Consider the following 15740-nt stretch of genomic DNA (forward strand, 5'->3'; position numbering starts at 1 on the left):
TCTTTCAAAATGGTTCATCATCAAACGATGCCCAGAATTGAGTGTCAAACGCGGATAGTGGCCAGAAAACGCGTGGCACCCGAAGACAAAGGTAATTTCCAGATCTTTTTTACTGTATTCCAGACCGACTTGTTATAGGGAAACAAGTTAAGCGAGTTAAGAGAGAACCACAGAAACAGCAACCGAAGTCCTACCGCAGGAGCGTGCGGCTAAGCAGTAAAAAGGCTTCTGCAACTGTATGTGCGCTTCTTCCGGTTGTATCACTGTGATATGATACTGATTCAACGGAGATATTGCAGGACCCTCCGACCAGCATCCAGACCCGAGAACATTATACAAAACTAAATCAGAAACGATCTTCTGAAGACCAAACACTCTCCTCTTCAAAACGACCACGATTGTCTTTACCGAGCTTAGCTATTGACCCCCCTGAGGAAGAAAAGCGACATATTACCAACTGGAAGAAGATTGACCTGACTAGATATTGGTGCAGGAATGACTGCTGGCCTAAAGAATATTTTAGAGCACAGCCTGGACAGATTGAAAACATGAGCCACCTTCTTGCAGAGAAAAAGTCAACAGCTTCTCTTCGCCGCAAGAACTCAAATTCGAGTCTTGCTACAGGCTCTAACGCACCAACTGATCAAGAATCGAGAGATGGAAAGAGCGCCAAATACAGAAGCGCTACTTATGAGACCGTCCTTGCCACCAAAGGCAGCTTTATGGCTGAATCTGAACTTGAAGTAACAGAAAGAAGCAAGCAGATTTGCAAAACACTACTTGACAAGAAACAGACGATTCCTGAAGGCACAATATTTGAGAATGACCAATTCCAGAAGGCTTACCAAAAGCTACAGAGTAAAAACAAATCAAGAGTTATTCAAGATCTATCTCGGTTGATTGTTCCTGCGGCGGAGACATTAGCTACATGTGGCGCTAAGAATCTCGAGTGTTTGGTTGAAAGCGTCAATGAACCATGGGGTTCCTCTATTGCCTTCTGTGGACCACGTCCGCAGCCTGATTATGCGGTCGGGTTTGGCCGGTCTGCATTCACAGAAGACGAGCTAAATAAGTTGGAGCCATTTCTTGGTGATGACCTGGAAACCTACAGCTCCTTCTTCCTAGCCACCTTCTACATGTACTTTCCTTTCTTGACCAGTGAGGTTAAGGGTACCGCCGCCCTCGACATCGCCGATCGACAGAACGCACACAGCATGACCCTTGCTGTGAGGGGTGTTGTTGAGCTGTTTAAACTTGTGGGACGCGAGGAGGAGGTCAATCGCGAGATCTTGGCTTTCTCGATCTCGCACGACCACAGGACAGTGAGAATATACGGCCACTATGCAGTCATTGAGGGGAACAAGACATCCTTCTACCGTCACCCAATCAGAACATTTGACTTTACCAGCGAGGAGGGGAAGGATACGTGGAGTGCATACAAGTTTACCAAGAATGTTTACGACATGTGGATGCCAGATCACCTGAGAAGGATCCGGTCTGCCATTGATGAGATCCCTCGTGGAGTAAGTTTTGACGTTTCACAGTCAGAACCTGGACTCTCTCGATCAAACGCCCGGATTCTGCCCACCAGTCCAAACGACCTCTGATCATCTCTGTCACAAGTGAGGTGTAGATTCAGGATGGCAAGTTGGACAACACACGAGAGGCACTACCGCTATTACGATAACTGCTTCTTGAAAAGAACCCTTTCACCCAGCGAATATCAGCGCGATTTCCGTGGCCAACTACACATTTCACTCGACAACGCGGCGAGACTCGCAAATGAAGCTGCCACCTTAGACTTCATCGGCCAAGAGACTGACATCCCCGTCCCACGCGTCATTCACGCCGGTGAGCACAGCGATGGATCCTACCACTTGTGGACAGAGCTAGTCCCTGGTGTTCCTCTAAAAGAATTCCCACTCTCTGATCAACACACAGTGATCGAGCAGATTGAAAGGTATAAGAGAACATTACAAGGCCTACGCTCTAGTTGCATTGGTGGACCAACTGGTATTGTCTGTCCTCCACCAGTCGCCAAACAACTGCAACGCGATGAAATGTGGATTACGAAGCATTCTCCAGCTAAAGGGTATGTGTTCTGCCACAACGATCTTTCGCAATCCAATGTCATCGTCGATCCAGATACTCTGGAAGTTAATGGTATCATCGATTGGGAGTTTGCTGGATTTTTCCCAAAATGTTTCGATGCCCCATTCTACAGAAGCCCCAAGCCTTCAGGAGCACAGATACGATCCCTCGCTGATACTTGTGAATTGGAACAGTTCTTCTCGGTATGGGAGTTGGATCAGAATTTTTCGTTTCTTGATCTACAATATCTAACTAGTGAGTGTACCAGAGATTGGGTTGAGGAGGGGCCCTACAGCTGTCCTAGTCTCTGATATTTTGAATGGAATGGAAGATAGCTAGGCAACATAATAGATTAATTATTCAGAGAGTGGTCCCACTCAAATCTCAAAGCCTTAGTGACAAGAGTACCAACAGCGTAAGAAAAATAAAGAAAGTAAGCGCCGGCTTCCAGTCGGACCGACGACTCCAGTGAAGCAAACTCCTAAGGGCTGAAGTAGAGTGATCAAAAAAGGCTTTATGTACGGAGTACGGAGTACGGAGTACTTCTGTAGTTATTTTCGAAAGCAAAAAATGGGAGCAAAAAAGGGAGCGGGAGTAGTCGCACCAGGGTTCGAACCTGGGACCTTCTCGGAACACAGTGTTCAACTTGATGTGAACGAGAAATCATAGCCACTAGACCACGCGACTGCATGTCAACTTAGTTGACTTGAGTAATATTTTTCAAGCTATGATTTATCATCTTGGTGAAAATTGGAGACACTTCAATCTGCAGGGGACGAATACCTGGGTATCGAAAGTGGGCTGGAAAGCCCACCCAAAACCCCCGTTTTGTATTTGTTGCAAAATATGTGTCTTGCGGCTGCCACGGATGGTGTTACCGTTTCGCGACCGCTCATATATAGTAATTCTTGGGCGAGGAGGGTGGGGATCTAGAGGCTCCGGGATTGTAGAACCAATAACACGCGACCATCCATGATAGAGTACATCTTATTCTTGTATATACAGTTTTGTCTTCGACATGTAAAATCCGGGCCTTCCCAGGGTACAGGGGAAAAGCACGAATTGATTCGTTGCAAGATAGGTTATAGAGGAAGATAAATACATGGGAAGGGACACAAACATGAAAATAGCCCTGAATTTCCCTCAATAAGAGTAAAGGTATGTGAAGAGTCGACTCCCAACAGTTGGAAGCCGCAGTGAAAAGCATTAAAAAGACTTAGCTCCCGGTAGTCGCATATCGACTTTCCAGGTATTCGACGTTGCGTTGAGAGAAAAGGTGATATGACCCGCATATAGAATCGCAAGCCCAGTCAATCGCTGCATCAGCTTAATGTATCTATGCAGCTCCCTCCATGACCTCGAAAATACCACCCATCACGTATCGTGGTTGGTGGGTCGCACTGGAGCTATTTGAAGTGGTGGGTTTTGCTTCCACCTGAAACCCTAGGGTTTTATTTCCATCCTCGTCGATGTTCGCAAGTATGGGCATCGGGTCAACCGGACGAGGCTCCATTAGTCCCAAACTTTTTCGCTCGGTCTCATCTGCAGAGCACCTGGAGCGCTCCTCGCTCAGTGCAAGATCAACAGTGGATGGGCGACGGCGTAAGAACAGAGATGAAAGCCGGAAGGAACTAGGCGAGCGTGATGTGAATGAAGTCCTACTTCGGCTGCGAGCACGACGAAGGTATGGACCAAAAGCATGGCTTCGGATCGCGCTTATGGGACTCGAAGTTGGAGAACAAGTGGGGCTTGAAGTCGCCGAGGTCAATGGGCTCCCTCGCTCAGAGTCGGTAGAATTCGAGTTGCTGTACGTGAAGGGATTTCGGAGCGGACTGAAATCCGTCCATGGAGAAGGGAGCAGTTCGGGGGTTGGTTGATTTCTCTCAGCCATTTTTGGTTGGGGTGGGGGAGAAAGCGCCTCAAAGAGGCTTATCAACTCTTGTACGGCCGTCTTGAAAAGGGACTGCTCGATGACGGTCCAGCGTAACAAGTCTTCAGAGAATAATCCTCGGCTTAGAAGACAATAACACAGATAAGGCACTGCCGTTCTGTTGATAAAATAGGAAGAGCTGCTTCACCCTGTATGAATATACAAGCGCAACGTAGATCGACAATGGTACGGGAAACAAAGGAATTCACGGATCGACCGTATACGGAGCCCGACGTAAACGAGATGGAAAGAATGAAGGTTTGAGAGCAGCAACCGCTACCCTTGACGGCCGTCAAACCGTGGGTCAAGAACGTCCCAGACGAAGGAAGGGTAATGTGGGCAAGTTGTCAGACAAATATAATAATAGAAGGGAATGGCGAGCTTAGAGATATGATCCTCCACGTCAGTGATTCGAACCAGGCGACTGCAACGCAAAGGCCAGGCAGGAGAGAAGCGAACCTAATCTTCGATGGTCTGGTGGGACAGCGACGGGCTCTCTCTCAGCCTGGGGGTCCAACGGCGACAACAAAAAGAAAAGAAAGCGAGTATGGAAGAAGAAAAGAAGAGAAGGGCGGGTTAATTTGAGTCAACCGCTGTGACAGCCAGGTCTGACCATCATGTGTGGTGAACTGGCGAAGGTCGGGAGGCGGCCGGGAGAAGGCGCGAGAACAGGCCCTGGTTGTCTCACTTTGCAGAAGGGGGTTGAATTGATCCACCTCGGGGCCAGGGAACGCAAAAGTCACGACGTCATTCCCTCAAATGGGAGGTTACGGAGGGCTCCGTCCAAAAGACCAGGGGAAGAAGTCAAGCTGTCATCCATCGTCGACAATGACTTCTTGTGGGGTGCTCCATTCATCTGCACCGCCGCCGTTCTACCCCATCCACCAGCAGCTTCGTCGAATTGGCAGCAGGGTAAGGATTTGGCCTAAAGTCTTGAGCTTATTCTGGCCCTGCTTGATCCACGTAACTACTCCGTATACTCTCAACCAAGATTGCACATGTGAACATTACCTCACTGAACACCTTTTGTGTGTCTGTGTGTGTTACAGGTGATTTGAGATAAACTCACAACGGGCTACTCTGTGGAGTACAGGGCAGTTTGAGTGCTAACTTGGTTATCATGCATGAATAACTCCTCAGTCCTACTGGACAAGCCGTTTTGTGCTACGTGTTGACAACAGACCAACGCCTTCTTCAGACCACTTTGGATTTAGCTTGGTGACCAGGTTCTTAAATAACAACATATCTCACGACTCTACTCTGTACTCTGTCCAAAATAACGAAATCTTTAATCAGGTTCCAGGCATCAAGTGGTTGTGTTACAGGTTTGAACCCGGGACAAGATGTTACCGCACTTGACATGTTATTCTGTAACTAACTCCAGAATACAAAGCAACAAGCCAAAGGGTTATTATTGAGTTACTCATCTAGAGCGCTCAGGTGGTATAGTTGCTATAGAATGATGATTGTGCGCCTCTTTCCTAGCATGATCCAGAGCACAGACAATTGAGGCTTTGTCATTGTCTGTCTGTGCCCTATCATCATAGTACCTCTGCCAGATTGTACACAGGGCCTGGAAGGCGAGGAAGATACTCCGTAACTACACATCTGTACGCATGAATCTGGGCGCGCATTGACACCAAGGCTTAGCGAACCCCTGAGCAGGGATGACTTACTAGCGGGTTACTTTACCGAAGTTTCGGCATCAAACAAGGGCTCCTGCGATATCATCTTCCCAGATAATGTATCAAGCTTGCTGGTGCTACCAAACACAGTGTGATATTATAGGGAATCAGCAAAGAATTAACTAGTTATTGGGATGTGAAGGGAGAGGGTCATTCAAGTTAAGGGACTATTAGGAAGAAAAACTGCACCCAGGGGTCAGCCACTCTGTAAATGCTTAGTAATAATGAGAGCAGGAGCGTCTACGGTTTTACATCAAGCTCATACCTCCAGACACCATAACCACAGGCTCAACATATGCAAAAAAGTGAAATTGAAAGGTACTATTTAACAAGGGAATATACAAACAGAAGTAGAAAAGTGTGTAACATCAAGGAAATTTTGAGCTTGCCTGTCGGTCTAGGGGGTTTACTTTAAATGGAAAGTTGTTGTGCAACGGACGGGGACCACATTGCTGCAAACCTGTTCACAGAATCATCCCTCAGAAGAGAACATAATTGACCTCTGTCCCATCATTAGATAACCTCCAAACACGGCCATCCCCACCATCATGTCTATCGTGTTCGCGTCAAATAAATGTATATAATACATGGGTATCTATCCATTGATGAAAATTTCCCCACTGAAAATCCACATTAAGAGAGAGAAAAAAAAAAAAAGGGAAAGGCTGGGAACCAAAGGTTCCGCCATTAGTTTCCGGCTTCAGTTGCCCTGCGAGCGGCGCTGGGTAAAACTTCGCCTAATGCTCTCACCCCACACGGAATTGTCAAAAGAGTCCATCACACCCTGAACGCTAACTGAACTGCCAGCGCGGGAGCGTCCAGTAGTGTCATCCGTTTGTCCCGTATCTCTATCGCTAAGAGTAGTTCGATGAGGCGATAGTGAACCGATCTGGGACCATTCTGACTGCGTAGGTGAGAAGAATGGATCTTCGGTGGCTATTGTTGTATCAATGCGTGGTAGCGTTCGGGAGCTGCGGTGCGACGCTCCGGACCGATCACTTGTTGGCGAAAGCATGGATGGAGACGGTGGCCCACTTTGCTGGCCCTCTGAAGCCCCGTCCTCTTGGCCATCGTCTTCGACATAGATCTCTGGGACAGAAAATTGTGGCACATCTACCAGTCGAGAGTCGTGCTTAAGTTCTTGATATCGGCGGAATCGACGAGACCAGTATAAGGTATTAAAGAATCCGACGACAACATTTCGACGTACTGCTTCGTCGACGCGTTGCAGACGGGCGCGTCTCCTAAGGAACTCTTCCAATCTGAAGGGATGTTGTTAGAGAATTTTGAAGCCAATAGTTACCAAAGATCATATAAAACCAACCTTAAGCTCTTGCTATCATTAATGACGTTATAATGAGCTAGTATCATCAGACACGAGGTAAAAGAGATTCCTCGCTCCGGATCTGCAGAAACAAGAACTTCCTCGTAAAATGCATTCAATCGGGCGCGTCTTCGACGGATTGCTCCCACGGGGAGGCTTTCAATTATTCGACACAACTTGTCTAGATCCACGCCGTCTACAGCACGAACATGTGGTTGCTGAGATTCACGGCGGCTCAACTTGCATTCCTCGAGAAGGCGCCCGACCGTGAAATCTCCATCGTAGATACGCATTTCGAACACCCCAGAAAGTTCCTATGCAGTGTCAATAGTGCAAGTCACCTCAAAACCAGTTAAAGAGTGCGATCAACTTACACCAAGAAGTCTGGGGAATTGTTGCTTGGAAATATAGCCTGTCCCGTCTGGATCGAACGTTGCCCACGCCTGCTTGTAGCGACGGATTTCTTCTCGACTGATGGCGTATAGGCCACTGCTTCGCTGGTATACATATGAAAAGCTTTCGAAAATAAGTGATACAAAAAGAGAGACAAAAATATACATGCTGAGAATGTTCCATGAAATAAAAAGGGTGCGAGCACCGGCCGCACTTCCGCAGTCACTCTGAAAGAACTCATCCTCAGAAGTGCAATAAGGAAAATCCATGGTCGCAAAATCTTCCATGACTTGGTTCCAGCCCTCTCCACAACTCATTCGGAAGAGAAGAATCAAAGCCTTGGGAACAGTTCTGAAATTGATATTGTTATTTTCTCCATCGCCGAATTTTGTGAGTCCGAATATCTGCGTCAGGGCAATGGCATAGACGAGAAACAAGACGAACCAAGTAGCCAATAAATTAGAAATAGCCGTCAAACTAGCAGCTGCTGTCTTGAAAAGCTGATCTAGCTGATTGTTTCGTGGGATAAGGAGTAGAGCTATTGATACTAAGAAAAGCTTGTGAAGTTGCATAAAAGCGCGGTTTTCGTGGCCGATGAGGGATAGAAGCGTAGTGACAAAGGTTCCCGACACTGCCAATACTGAATATAAGTCCCAGGAGCTTCGGCGAAACCGCGACCACGTTAGGCCAATTAGACGAATGGCTATATTGGCGATGTAGAATAACGTCAAGACGAAGAAAATAATATCTGAAAAAGTTAGTAAGAGCAGGACCATAAAGGGCAGAGGGGCGTATCACCTCTGGTTCGGTCCCACCATCCCACTGTCGGATGGAACTCTAGGACTAGCAGTCCCAAATGAATGAGAAGTAAAGTGGTTATGAACTTGGCCCAAACTCCATGCTTCTTCACGGCTATTCTGTAGGACCATGCCTTAAACTTGCTGTTTTTCTTGCTCGTCGACCTCTTGGACGGCGATATTTGCCTTAACAGTTTGCGGAGTTCGAGCCATGATCGCTGCTCAGCAGTCAAGAAAGCCACTCCCGTCTGTTCAGTGTAATTTCGCATGAAGACAGAGACGAAAAGTGTCAAGACGAAGACGGCACCCAAAAGGTTGAAGGCCACGAAAAACAATCCGTTGGCCTGAGAGGCGAATGGCTGAGGTTGTTGTCCAACACCTGTGATGCTCATAGCGCTCCATAACACATCCGTCCAGCCTTCCTGAGAGACAATCTGGAAGAGAATGAACAAGGAATCGCCAAACGTATCAAAGCTATAGAAAGGGTTCTCAACAACTCGAGGAGCTAAGACATCCCAGGCGAATGGAGAAGATTTATATTCCCCAACGCAATATGCAAGGGAGCTGTATCCGAAATCATCATCGTTGCACCTTTTCATCTGGTTATTGAACAGGTTCAACCCATAGATAGCGAATGGGACGAGGAAGCCCATTGAGACAAACGCCGCCTGTATTACCGTGTTGTTAGTCATTAGATGTTATTGAGAAATGGACTACCTACCGATATAACTTTCCACCCGCCAAGAATGATAACTGAGTGGAAGGTTTCTCTCGCACTGTCGCTGACGTTAAGTAACCTCAGGGCCCTCAAAGCTCGAAATGCCCCAACTACACGGGACACGTCTCCGTTCTGAAGCAGAGAAGCAGCCACATTAATCCAAAGTGTTATCAGCACAAGTCCATCGATGAATCCCCACGAGCCTCTAAAGTAGGCATTAGGTGTCCAGAAGAAACCATCGGCAACTACTTTGATAAGTGCTTCGACGGTGAAAAGGATGGCGAAACCGATATCTGTCCACACAAACCAATTTTTGACTGCATAGCGATGTGTTTCAAAGTAAGTCCGCTGGTACAAAGGAGTGGCAATACAGGCCAGCAAGACCATCGCGACAATTGCAGCGTAAATGAAGGCAGAAAAAGTGTACCAGACCGGCTTGTAGGGATCCACGCCTTCGATTCGCGTGTTGCCCCGTCCAGGTCCTACAATTCGTTGGCATAGACGCCGCATCGGATGAGTTGGAGGGAAAATGAAGAGAGAGACATTATATCTCGGATACCTTTGTAAGTACTGCCGTTGGGCTTGTTTTCGTTGCTCTGATGCCGAAAGCACTTCTTTAGCCATCGCCGTCGGATCGAGCTCATCATAATCCCTGGAGATTTTCAACTTCGAGTAAAAGGGGTTCGGTTCCCGATTCAATACCCGACCTTTGAGCTTGGTAAACCAACTTGAAAATGCTCCGGGTTGAGCAGGGTCTGTGGATAGTTCTGGGTGTTGACTGTCCATCCGTAAAGGTGCGGGCTCATCCAGAAATTCGTGAACAACGGCATCTTTAAGAAGCATCTCTAGGGCGGCGGGTCCATGGTCAAGAGGGTCACGGTATCTTTGTTGGTCACGGCCAAGTTTGAAGATGGAGGATATTGCAAGATTCCCTTGAGAAGAGCCACTTAGTTGCTTCTGCTGCAAAAATGCTTTAACTTGGTGAAGTCTCTTTTCATCCTCGGAAACATCAAAACTCTCTTGGATGACAGCAATAAACATGTTCAAGACAACGAGGTTTGCGAGAATGAACCACATTATGAAAAATGCCGCAGAGATCCATGAGGTTTTCCAAGGGGCACTTGATTCTGTCGCTGAGTACAAAATCGATGTCCAATCCTCGCTTGATAGTATTTGGTACATTCCCAAGAAGGAGTTGTATATACTAAAGAACGACACTGGGGTTACTTCGCCGTCCTTTTCCTTTGGAATTTGGTCGCGAAACAGCTGCACGGCGAAAATCGAGGTTAGGAAGGTGATCAGAAACACGAACAGGATGAGATTCAGCAATCCAATAACGTTTCCGAAGACAGTCATAATGAGGGACCGAGTTAAGGAGAATGCAAGGACCACGCGATAGATCCTGAGAATTTGGAAAATGGTCAAGGCTGCATAGACGCGGCCAGAATTGTGAATAGGTGGAAGTTGGATAATAGCCGTGATCACTGCCAAGGCGAGGTCAAACCAGTTCCGAGAGCTTCTAAAGAAATTCCTCCAGTCCGATGCAAACCGAAAGAATATTTCAAAGAGAAGGAGGACTGTTACTGCAAGCTCCGTAGTGTAAATAAATGCCTTGCGATCTGGTCCCATCGACGAACTTCTCATTCCCTGAACGATAAGATCGAAAGTTATCAAAAATATCCAAAGCCAATATGTCTTGTTATACATCCGTTTTAATGCACTAACGCGCGCAGGGGCCTTCTCCTCTTGTTGAACATCATCTATGTTATCGGTCGTAAAGGCACTCTGTTTGCTTTCTTCTCGTATAACCTGGAAGGATGAAGTTATGACTGCAATCAGAAGGTTGACGAGCCACAGACTCAACACGACGAAAGATGCAATGAAAAAAACCGAAGCAACGAGGTAGTCACTGTCGGTTGTATAGTAAAGAAGATCAGTGAACGTGTTTGAGCTCATCACGACGAAGACGAGTTCTAGGGAGTTGGCCACGTTATCAAAGCTGACAGTCCCACCATAGGGATTGCTACCTTGTACGCAACGAGAGCCTTGGGGACACAAATAACCCTTAGCTTTAGAAGCCCCTCGGCTCCCATCTGGCAGAAGCCAGGGCATTGGATCACCAGTAATATTGTCAAGATATCCCCCACAAAGTTGAATATTGTCAGGGGCGTCATTCATCGTGAAATTTCTAATATTCTCCGGGTCTACCCAGACACAACTCCGTTGAAGGCTAGATTTGAAACTCTGAACCCCAACTATAGCAAATAGAAGCCAAAAGAAGCCAATAAAGACGGCCACATTCACGAGTAAAGGCGCTGCCTTTTTGAGACTTCGAAGAATGACCTAAGATCAGTTAGAACCAGGATTAGACACACGGAGGTATGTTTTAGAAATTACCGTAGTGCCACTAGTGAGAGCGAGCAGTCGAAGAATACGAAGACTGCTGAGCATTCGAAAGACAAACAAGCGCTGGTCTGACTCAACCGACATAATAGATAGCACGAACGATATCCAATAAGAGACCACGGCAAGAAAGTCAAGTCGGTTGAACGAGTGACGTAAGAAGGCACGACGAGCAAGTCTAGCGCGTTGCTGGGCCGCTTCGTCAGCGTGATTTGCCTGGGGTTGCATTCCGGTGAACGATCTCAAAATGGACATCTGATTATTCACAGGATTCGGGGGCTTTTTCTTCGAAAATTGCCGTTGAGGCATGAACAGGTCTCGCCCTTTGGAAATTATTGCCTTTCTAAGACCCTCCGAACGATCGAGAGTGCTATATTCCTCGGGGTTGAGGATGAGACCGGAGACTATTATCCGTGCTGCCAATTCAAGGGTATAAATGGTGAAAAGAATTAAGAAGGCATAATCAAAAGCGCTGTCACCCCATTTTCCAACCATGGCTCTTTTTTTCACTGACGATTCCACGGCGAGGAGAACGGTTTGGATGACAATAAGTATCAGGATGATTGGTTCAGTGGCAGGATGAATCAATACTTCGCACAAAGCCTTCCGTAACCCATTCTCTGGTGAGAAAATGCCCAGCGATTTTCCTCTCAGCGGATTGATCTGGGAAGTTCGCTGCCTGACATGTATTGAGGGAAACGGCTTTTCTGGGGGCCCATGTTGCGTCTTCGCCGGACTACCTCGAATATCATGCGCATAGTCCGCCATAGCTGGAAGGGTAGGCGGGCCTTCTAAGCGTGCAGTCTTCAGCGAGGACTTTCTCCGTAACGTCTGCTCCACGAGCTCCGGTTCATTACTGAGATTGACCACACGCTGAGACATCATCCTCATCATTGACCCTGCACGTGATAGAGCCGAGCTTGAGCCAGTCGGAGTGAGGCGTATCGACCTACCCAGACTTAGCCGCGAGCTGGCCGGACTTTCGTAGCTGCTGTGCCTTCTGCCCAGCCCACCCTCAAGATGTGGTAAATCATCTCCGAGGCGTGTCCCTGAGACAGAATCATCAAAACGAACGCTATGCCCACTATTTCCGGTTAAGGTCTTATTCAGACTGGTTTGACCTTCAGAAGTGCCACTTATTGGTTGTAAATATCTTCGGTCGGTCAAAGGCGTTCTATCCGTCTCGCCAGGTTCGGTCGGAGAGGCGTTCTCATTGAAATATTCGGCTTCCATGTTAGACAGCGAAGCCAAACCGTCAGACTCTCCGTATCCACCAGTGTTCCCTCCACCAATGCTGTCTAATCGAGAATGGGTTTGAGAAATCGGCTCAAATGGGATAAAGCGCAATCCCGCTCCTCGTTGTTCGCCGGAAGCACTCGAATATCTCGGATTATTTGTATACGCTCCACGGCCGCTAGGGGCGCCATCTTGAGATAGATCGATATTTTGGAATCCATCCTGACTATCCGCGCGCTCTCGACTCGGAGAGTCCTCCGCAATCCGCTCATATCTTCGCACGCCGGGCCTGAGACCGAGCAGGGACGGTCTTCCCAAGCCATACCCTTCATCGCTATCAACGCTCCTTGCTCTTCCTAGTCGTCGACCGGTATGCTCCGCTATCACCGTATCGGGAGGCCGGGACAGGTCTCGGAGTGGGATCTGGTCGCCCTGTCCGTTATTGGGGACCTGGTTGCCGTTGCCAGAAGACGCCATTGTGGTTGGCGGTGGTCATCGAATGCCAGTCATCGCCGCAAAAAAGAACTCGAAGCAACCAACTATTCTTTCAGCGACAAGAAGTCTCAGCTTGTGTGAGAATAAGGTTCCAGGTTTCGTCACTTTTGGGGGGAGTTTTGGACAGGTGAGTTCGAGGAAGAGGGGTCGTTTGACAGTCGAGACCCCCGGCGCAAAGGTAAGTATTGATAAGACAAAAAGGCTTTGTTCGAACCGGGAATAGTAGGATGTCGACTCCGTAACCAAAGCGCGAACCTCAAATGTGGTTCCTTGTTCTGGCTCAGGTACGGAGTACAGAGTGCAGAGTTGCAATGCATTATGGACGGATGATCTTACCAACGTTCCAAAGATGTTCCAGGCTAGCAAAGTATCTGTAAATTACCGTTACATCCTCGTACAGGCTTCGTCATGGCTGAGGCCCCGACATTCTGCGTGCTGCCCATTGGCCAGATCCCATCGTGTTCTCTTGGAAGCACCCGTCCAGCTGAAAGTGGCTCATTGCCCCGATTGCAGGTGGAAATACGGCCCGGTTCCTAAGCCTTATGGAAAAGTCAATTAGCAGCCAAAGCATTGTCTGGCAGCCTCGCGAGACACATTGAAACTCAATGTACTCCGTACGCTGCCTTATATATCGCAAACAAGCCTCCTAGCGCAGCACTGCCTTTGGTTATGTATTTCAGGATATCAGGTTGTTCTTTGAGTTCATTGTCACAAGTGACTTGTGACAGGCAATTGACAGTTCACCTTGTGAAACAGCTGCTTGCAGTCCAGCACAAAAACTTAAGCTTTGACTACCATTCACAAGGCCCAATAAACAAGCAACACAGTGACTGCCAAGGTTTCAATCAGCTATTTTTGGTGGCTGTGAATCAAATGTTCTGCCAACAGTCCTGTGTGTGGTTGCATTTGCTGCAGAAGACAGAGTATGAAGCAAAGTATATAGGTTTTGCGTGGTCGCTAACAATTGTGGTCCAAAATATGCTCTTAGATCTGCACAAGGTGTATCTCAACAAGTCTAATCCGTTTCCATACTATCTGCTGGCTTTTGCTTCTCCTTGACATGGCCCTTTACGCCCTCCAAGAATGTCCGTATAGCGTCCCCTCCCCCGAGTGGTACACCGCCGCGACGCATGAATCCTCCATTCTCAACCTTAATGTTCAAAGCATCGCTAATGCTGGGGAGGCCTCCATCTCGTAATGCTACGGTCAAACTTCCAAGACTCTGCGCAAATTGGGGTGATCGAAGCACTCGCTTAAGGATGGCCTTCTTTTGGGCTAGGCTTAACGATTCCATCGCCTTCTGCGCTTCTTCGGGGCGAACTTCAGCCGTTGGGATGTTACGATTCTGTGCCAGCAGTAAAAGAGAAAGAGGAAGGAAATTTAGAAGGTGATCCACAGCATTCGAGTCTGCTGATTCGACCAGGGCCATCGTTGATGAGGGCGCGAGAAGTTCGCTGAGTGTGGCGAACGGCTTCTCTGTAGATTCGGACTGGGTAACAGCACTGCCCTGAAGCGAGCGTAGGAAATCTTGAACGACTGCAGACGGATCCGATCCACTTGCGGCACTAGGAGAATAATTACCTTTAGTAACAAACTTGTAAAGTCCCAGGATAAGGATAAAAAATTAAAACAAATGTCTTTCAGTATTCTTTGTCAAGACGAGCACCGTCCAAAGCTAGATAGACAATTCAATTCTGAAAGCGCAACTTCAGAGAGCAATACCTACGCTCGTCCACCGTCTGCTCCGCCCTCCCTTGCCTCTTCGCCCTCTTCTCGAATATCACCACCGGTGGCACCGGGTCCAGCACCACCCCCACCTGACCGGTGATGGTCTGGGCTGTGATCCGTTCCTTCAACGTCTTCCATCGTCTCATCGTCATCTTGGTCATCGTTCCTTGGCAAACTTGCGATTGCTTCCTGAACATCGATTTCCTCACCCTGAAGAAGTCCGTTCACGATCTGGCCTAATTTAAGGTCCCTGGCACTGAACCAAGCCGGGTTCCCATGCTCATGCTGACTTTTCGATTGCAGCCAGAAGAGAAACCTTTGGGAGCTGGAGGAGAATTTAAGGACATATATTCTACCGTTGGTGGGTCGGTCACGATTTAGGGGATTTTCAGCGCTTGTAGGCTTGTAAGGTGTAAAGGTCGCATCCATGGGGACCATCACCAGGTCGAGTTCTGGCTCGTCGAGAGGGGCAGAGCGGGGGCGCCAGCAAAAGTGAACAAGGTCATCCTCAGAATACAAATAAATATAACCCGGCGTTTGTTTTGGTTTCACTCTAGGAGGAGTAGGGGAGGTCTTGAAGGGTAGATGTCAGCGATATCCAGATGAAAACTTTGCATCGTCAGGGCTGTGCTCCTCGTTGTAGGCCTCATGACAACAAGGGGCCAAGGTTGATGGCAACAGCACTTAACTTACATCGAGATCGCAGATACCTGCTTTGAAGGTGATTATCGGAGATATCGACATGTCTTGGGTGCTATGTGGCCGGGAGACACTCAAGGTATAATAACTATGCAAAGAGCTGCGCGGATGCAAGGTACGTCAAACACAACCGGGCGATCTGCGAGGGACTCTGGATGACGATGATGTCTGATGAGGCAGAGGTTCTTGGGGAAGACGGATGGAGCTCGGAATGCGGCACGCTAATTGGCTACCGCAGCCA

The 15740-nt window shown here is 48.0% G+C and overlaps 4 protein-coding genes and 1 non-coding gene across 5 annotated transcripts; 1 reads left to right on the forward strand and 4 right to left on the reverse strand.

Moving 5' to 3' along the window:
• The first annotated feature begins 4 nt into the window (after positions 1 to 4).
• Positions 5 to 2461, forward strand: CIMG_06958 (uncharacterized protein). The gene is made up of 4 exons (XM_001243061.2): positions 5 to 91; positions 139 to 236; positions 300 to 1851; positions 1942 to 2461. Exons 1-3 carry the CDS (start codon positions 10 to 12, stop codon positions 1605 to 1607), a joined length of 1488 nt encoding a protein of 495 aa, XP_001243062.2. The 5' UTR covers positions 5 to 9; the 3' UTR covers positions 1608 to 1851; positions 1942 to 2461.
• Positions 2462 to 2686: 225 nt separating this feature from the next.
• CIMG_15058 lies at positions 2687 to 2778 on the reverse strand. Its single transcript has one exon. It is a non-coding gene; the product is annotated as a tRNA-Val (tRNA).
• A 222-nt stretch (positions 2779 to 3000) lies between these two features.
• Positions 3001 to 4635, reverse strand: CIMG_06959 (uncharacterized protein). Its single transcript, XM_001243062.2, has one exon. The coding sequence runs from the start codon at positions 3980 to 3982 to the stop codon at positions 3428 to 3430; it is 555 nt and encodes a 184-aa protein (XP_001243063.1). The 5' UTR covers positions 3983 to 4635; the 3' UTR covers positions 3001 to 3427.
• A 1360-nt stretch (positions 4636 to 5995) lies between these two features.
• CIMG_06961 (calcium channel subunit Cch1) lies at positions 5996 to 13352 on the reverse strand. The gene is made up of 6 exons (XM_001243064.2): positions 11336 to 13352; positions 8942 to 11281; positions 8222 to 8888; positions 7405 to 8171; positions 7031 to 7344; positions 5996 to 6968 (listed from the first exon to the last, which is right to left on the reverse strand). Exons 1-6 carry the CDS (start codon positions 13052 to 13054, stop codon positions 6407 to 6409), a joined length of 6369 nt encoding a protein of 2122 aa, XP_001243065.2. The 5' UTR covers positions 13055 to 13352; the 3' UTR covers positions 5996 to 6406.
• A 551-nt stretch (positions 13353 to 13903) lies between these two features.
• On the reverse strand, positions 13904 to 15625 carry CIMG_06962 (uncharacterized protein). Its single transcript, XM_001243065.2, has 3 exons — positions 15494 to 15625; positions 14799 to 15373; positions 13904 to 14637 (listed from the first exon to the last, which is right to left on the reverse strand). The coding sequence occupies exons 1-3, from the start codon at positions 15542 to 15544 to the stop codon at positions 14088 to 14090; spliced, it is 1176 nt and encodes a 391-aa protein (XP_001243066.1). The 5' UTR covers positions 15545 to 15625; the 3' UTR covers positions 13904 to 14087.
• Between the last annotated feature and the right edge of the window lie 115 nt (positions 15626 to 15740).

This window comes from Coccidioides immitis (genome assembly GCF_000149335.2).
Source record: "Coccidioides immitis RS genomic scaffold supercont3.2, whole genome shotgun sequence".
Classification (NCBI taxonomy): Eukaryota; Fungi; Ascomycota; class Eurotiomycetes; order Onygenales; family Onygenaceae; genus Coccidioides; species Coccidioides immitis.

Excerpts from the sequence above, each read along its gene's own strand:
- CIMG_06958 (XM_001243061.2), top strand. The coding sequence starts at position 10 with ATGGTTCATCATCAAACGATGCCCAGAATTGAGTGTCAAACGCGGATA. Across the intron at positions 92-138 it reads CGTGGCACCCGAAGACAAAG|GGAAACAAGTTAAGCGAGTT; the intron begins GTAATTTCCAGA and ends GACTTGTTATAG. Across the intron at positions 237-299 it reads GTAAAAAGGCTTCTGCAACT|GACCCTCCGACCAGCATCCA; the intron begins GTATGTGCGCTT and ends GAGATATTGCAG.
- CIMG_06961 (XM_001243064.2), bottom strand. The coding sequence starts at position 13,054 with ATGGCGTCTTCTGGCAACGGCAACCAGGTCCCCAATAACGGACAGGGC. Across the intron at positions 8,889-8,941 it reads GCGGGTGGAAAGTTATATCG|GCGGCGTTTGTCTCAATGGG; the intron begins GTAGGTAGTCCA and ends ACGGTAATACAG. Across the intron at positions 7,345-7,404 it reads AATTCCCCAGACTTCTTGGT|GAACTTTCTGGGGTGTTCGA; the intron begins GTAAGTTGATCG and ends GACACTGCATAG.
- CIMG_06962 (XM_001243065.2), bottom strand. The coding sequence starts at position 15,544 with ATGTCGATATCTCCGATAATCACCTTCAAAGCAGGTATCTGCGATCTC. Across the intron at positions 15,374-15,493 it reads CAGGTATCTGCGATCTCGAT|ACCTCCCCTACTCCTCCTAG; the intron begins GTAAGTTAAGTG and ends CTACCCTTCAAG. Across the intron at positions 14,638-14,798 it reads GGAGCAGACGGTGGACGAGC|TGCCGCAAGTGGATCGGATC; the intron begins GTAGGTATTGCT and ends TTATTCTCCTAG.
- CIMG_06959 (XM_001243062.2), bottom strand. The coding sequence starts at position 3,982 with ATGGCTGAGAGAAATCAACCAACCCCCGAACTGCTCCCTTCTCCATGG.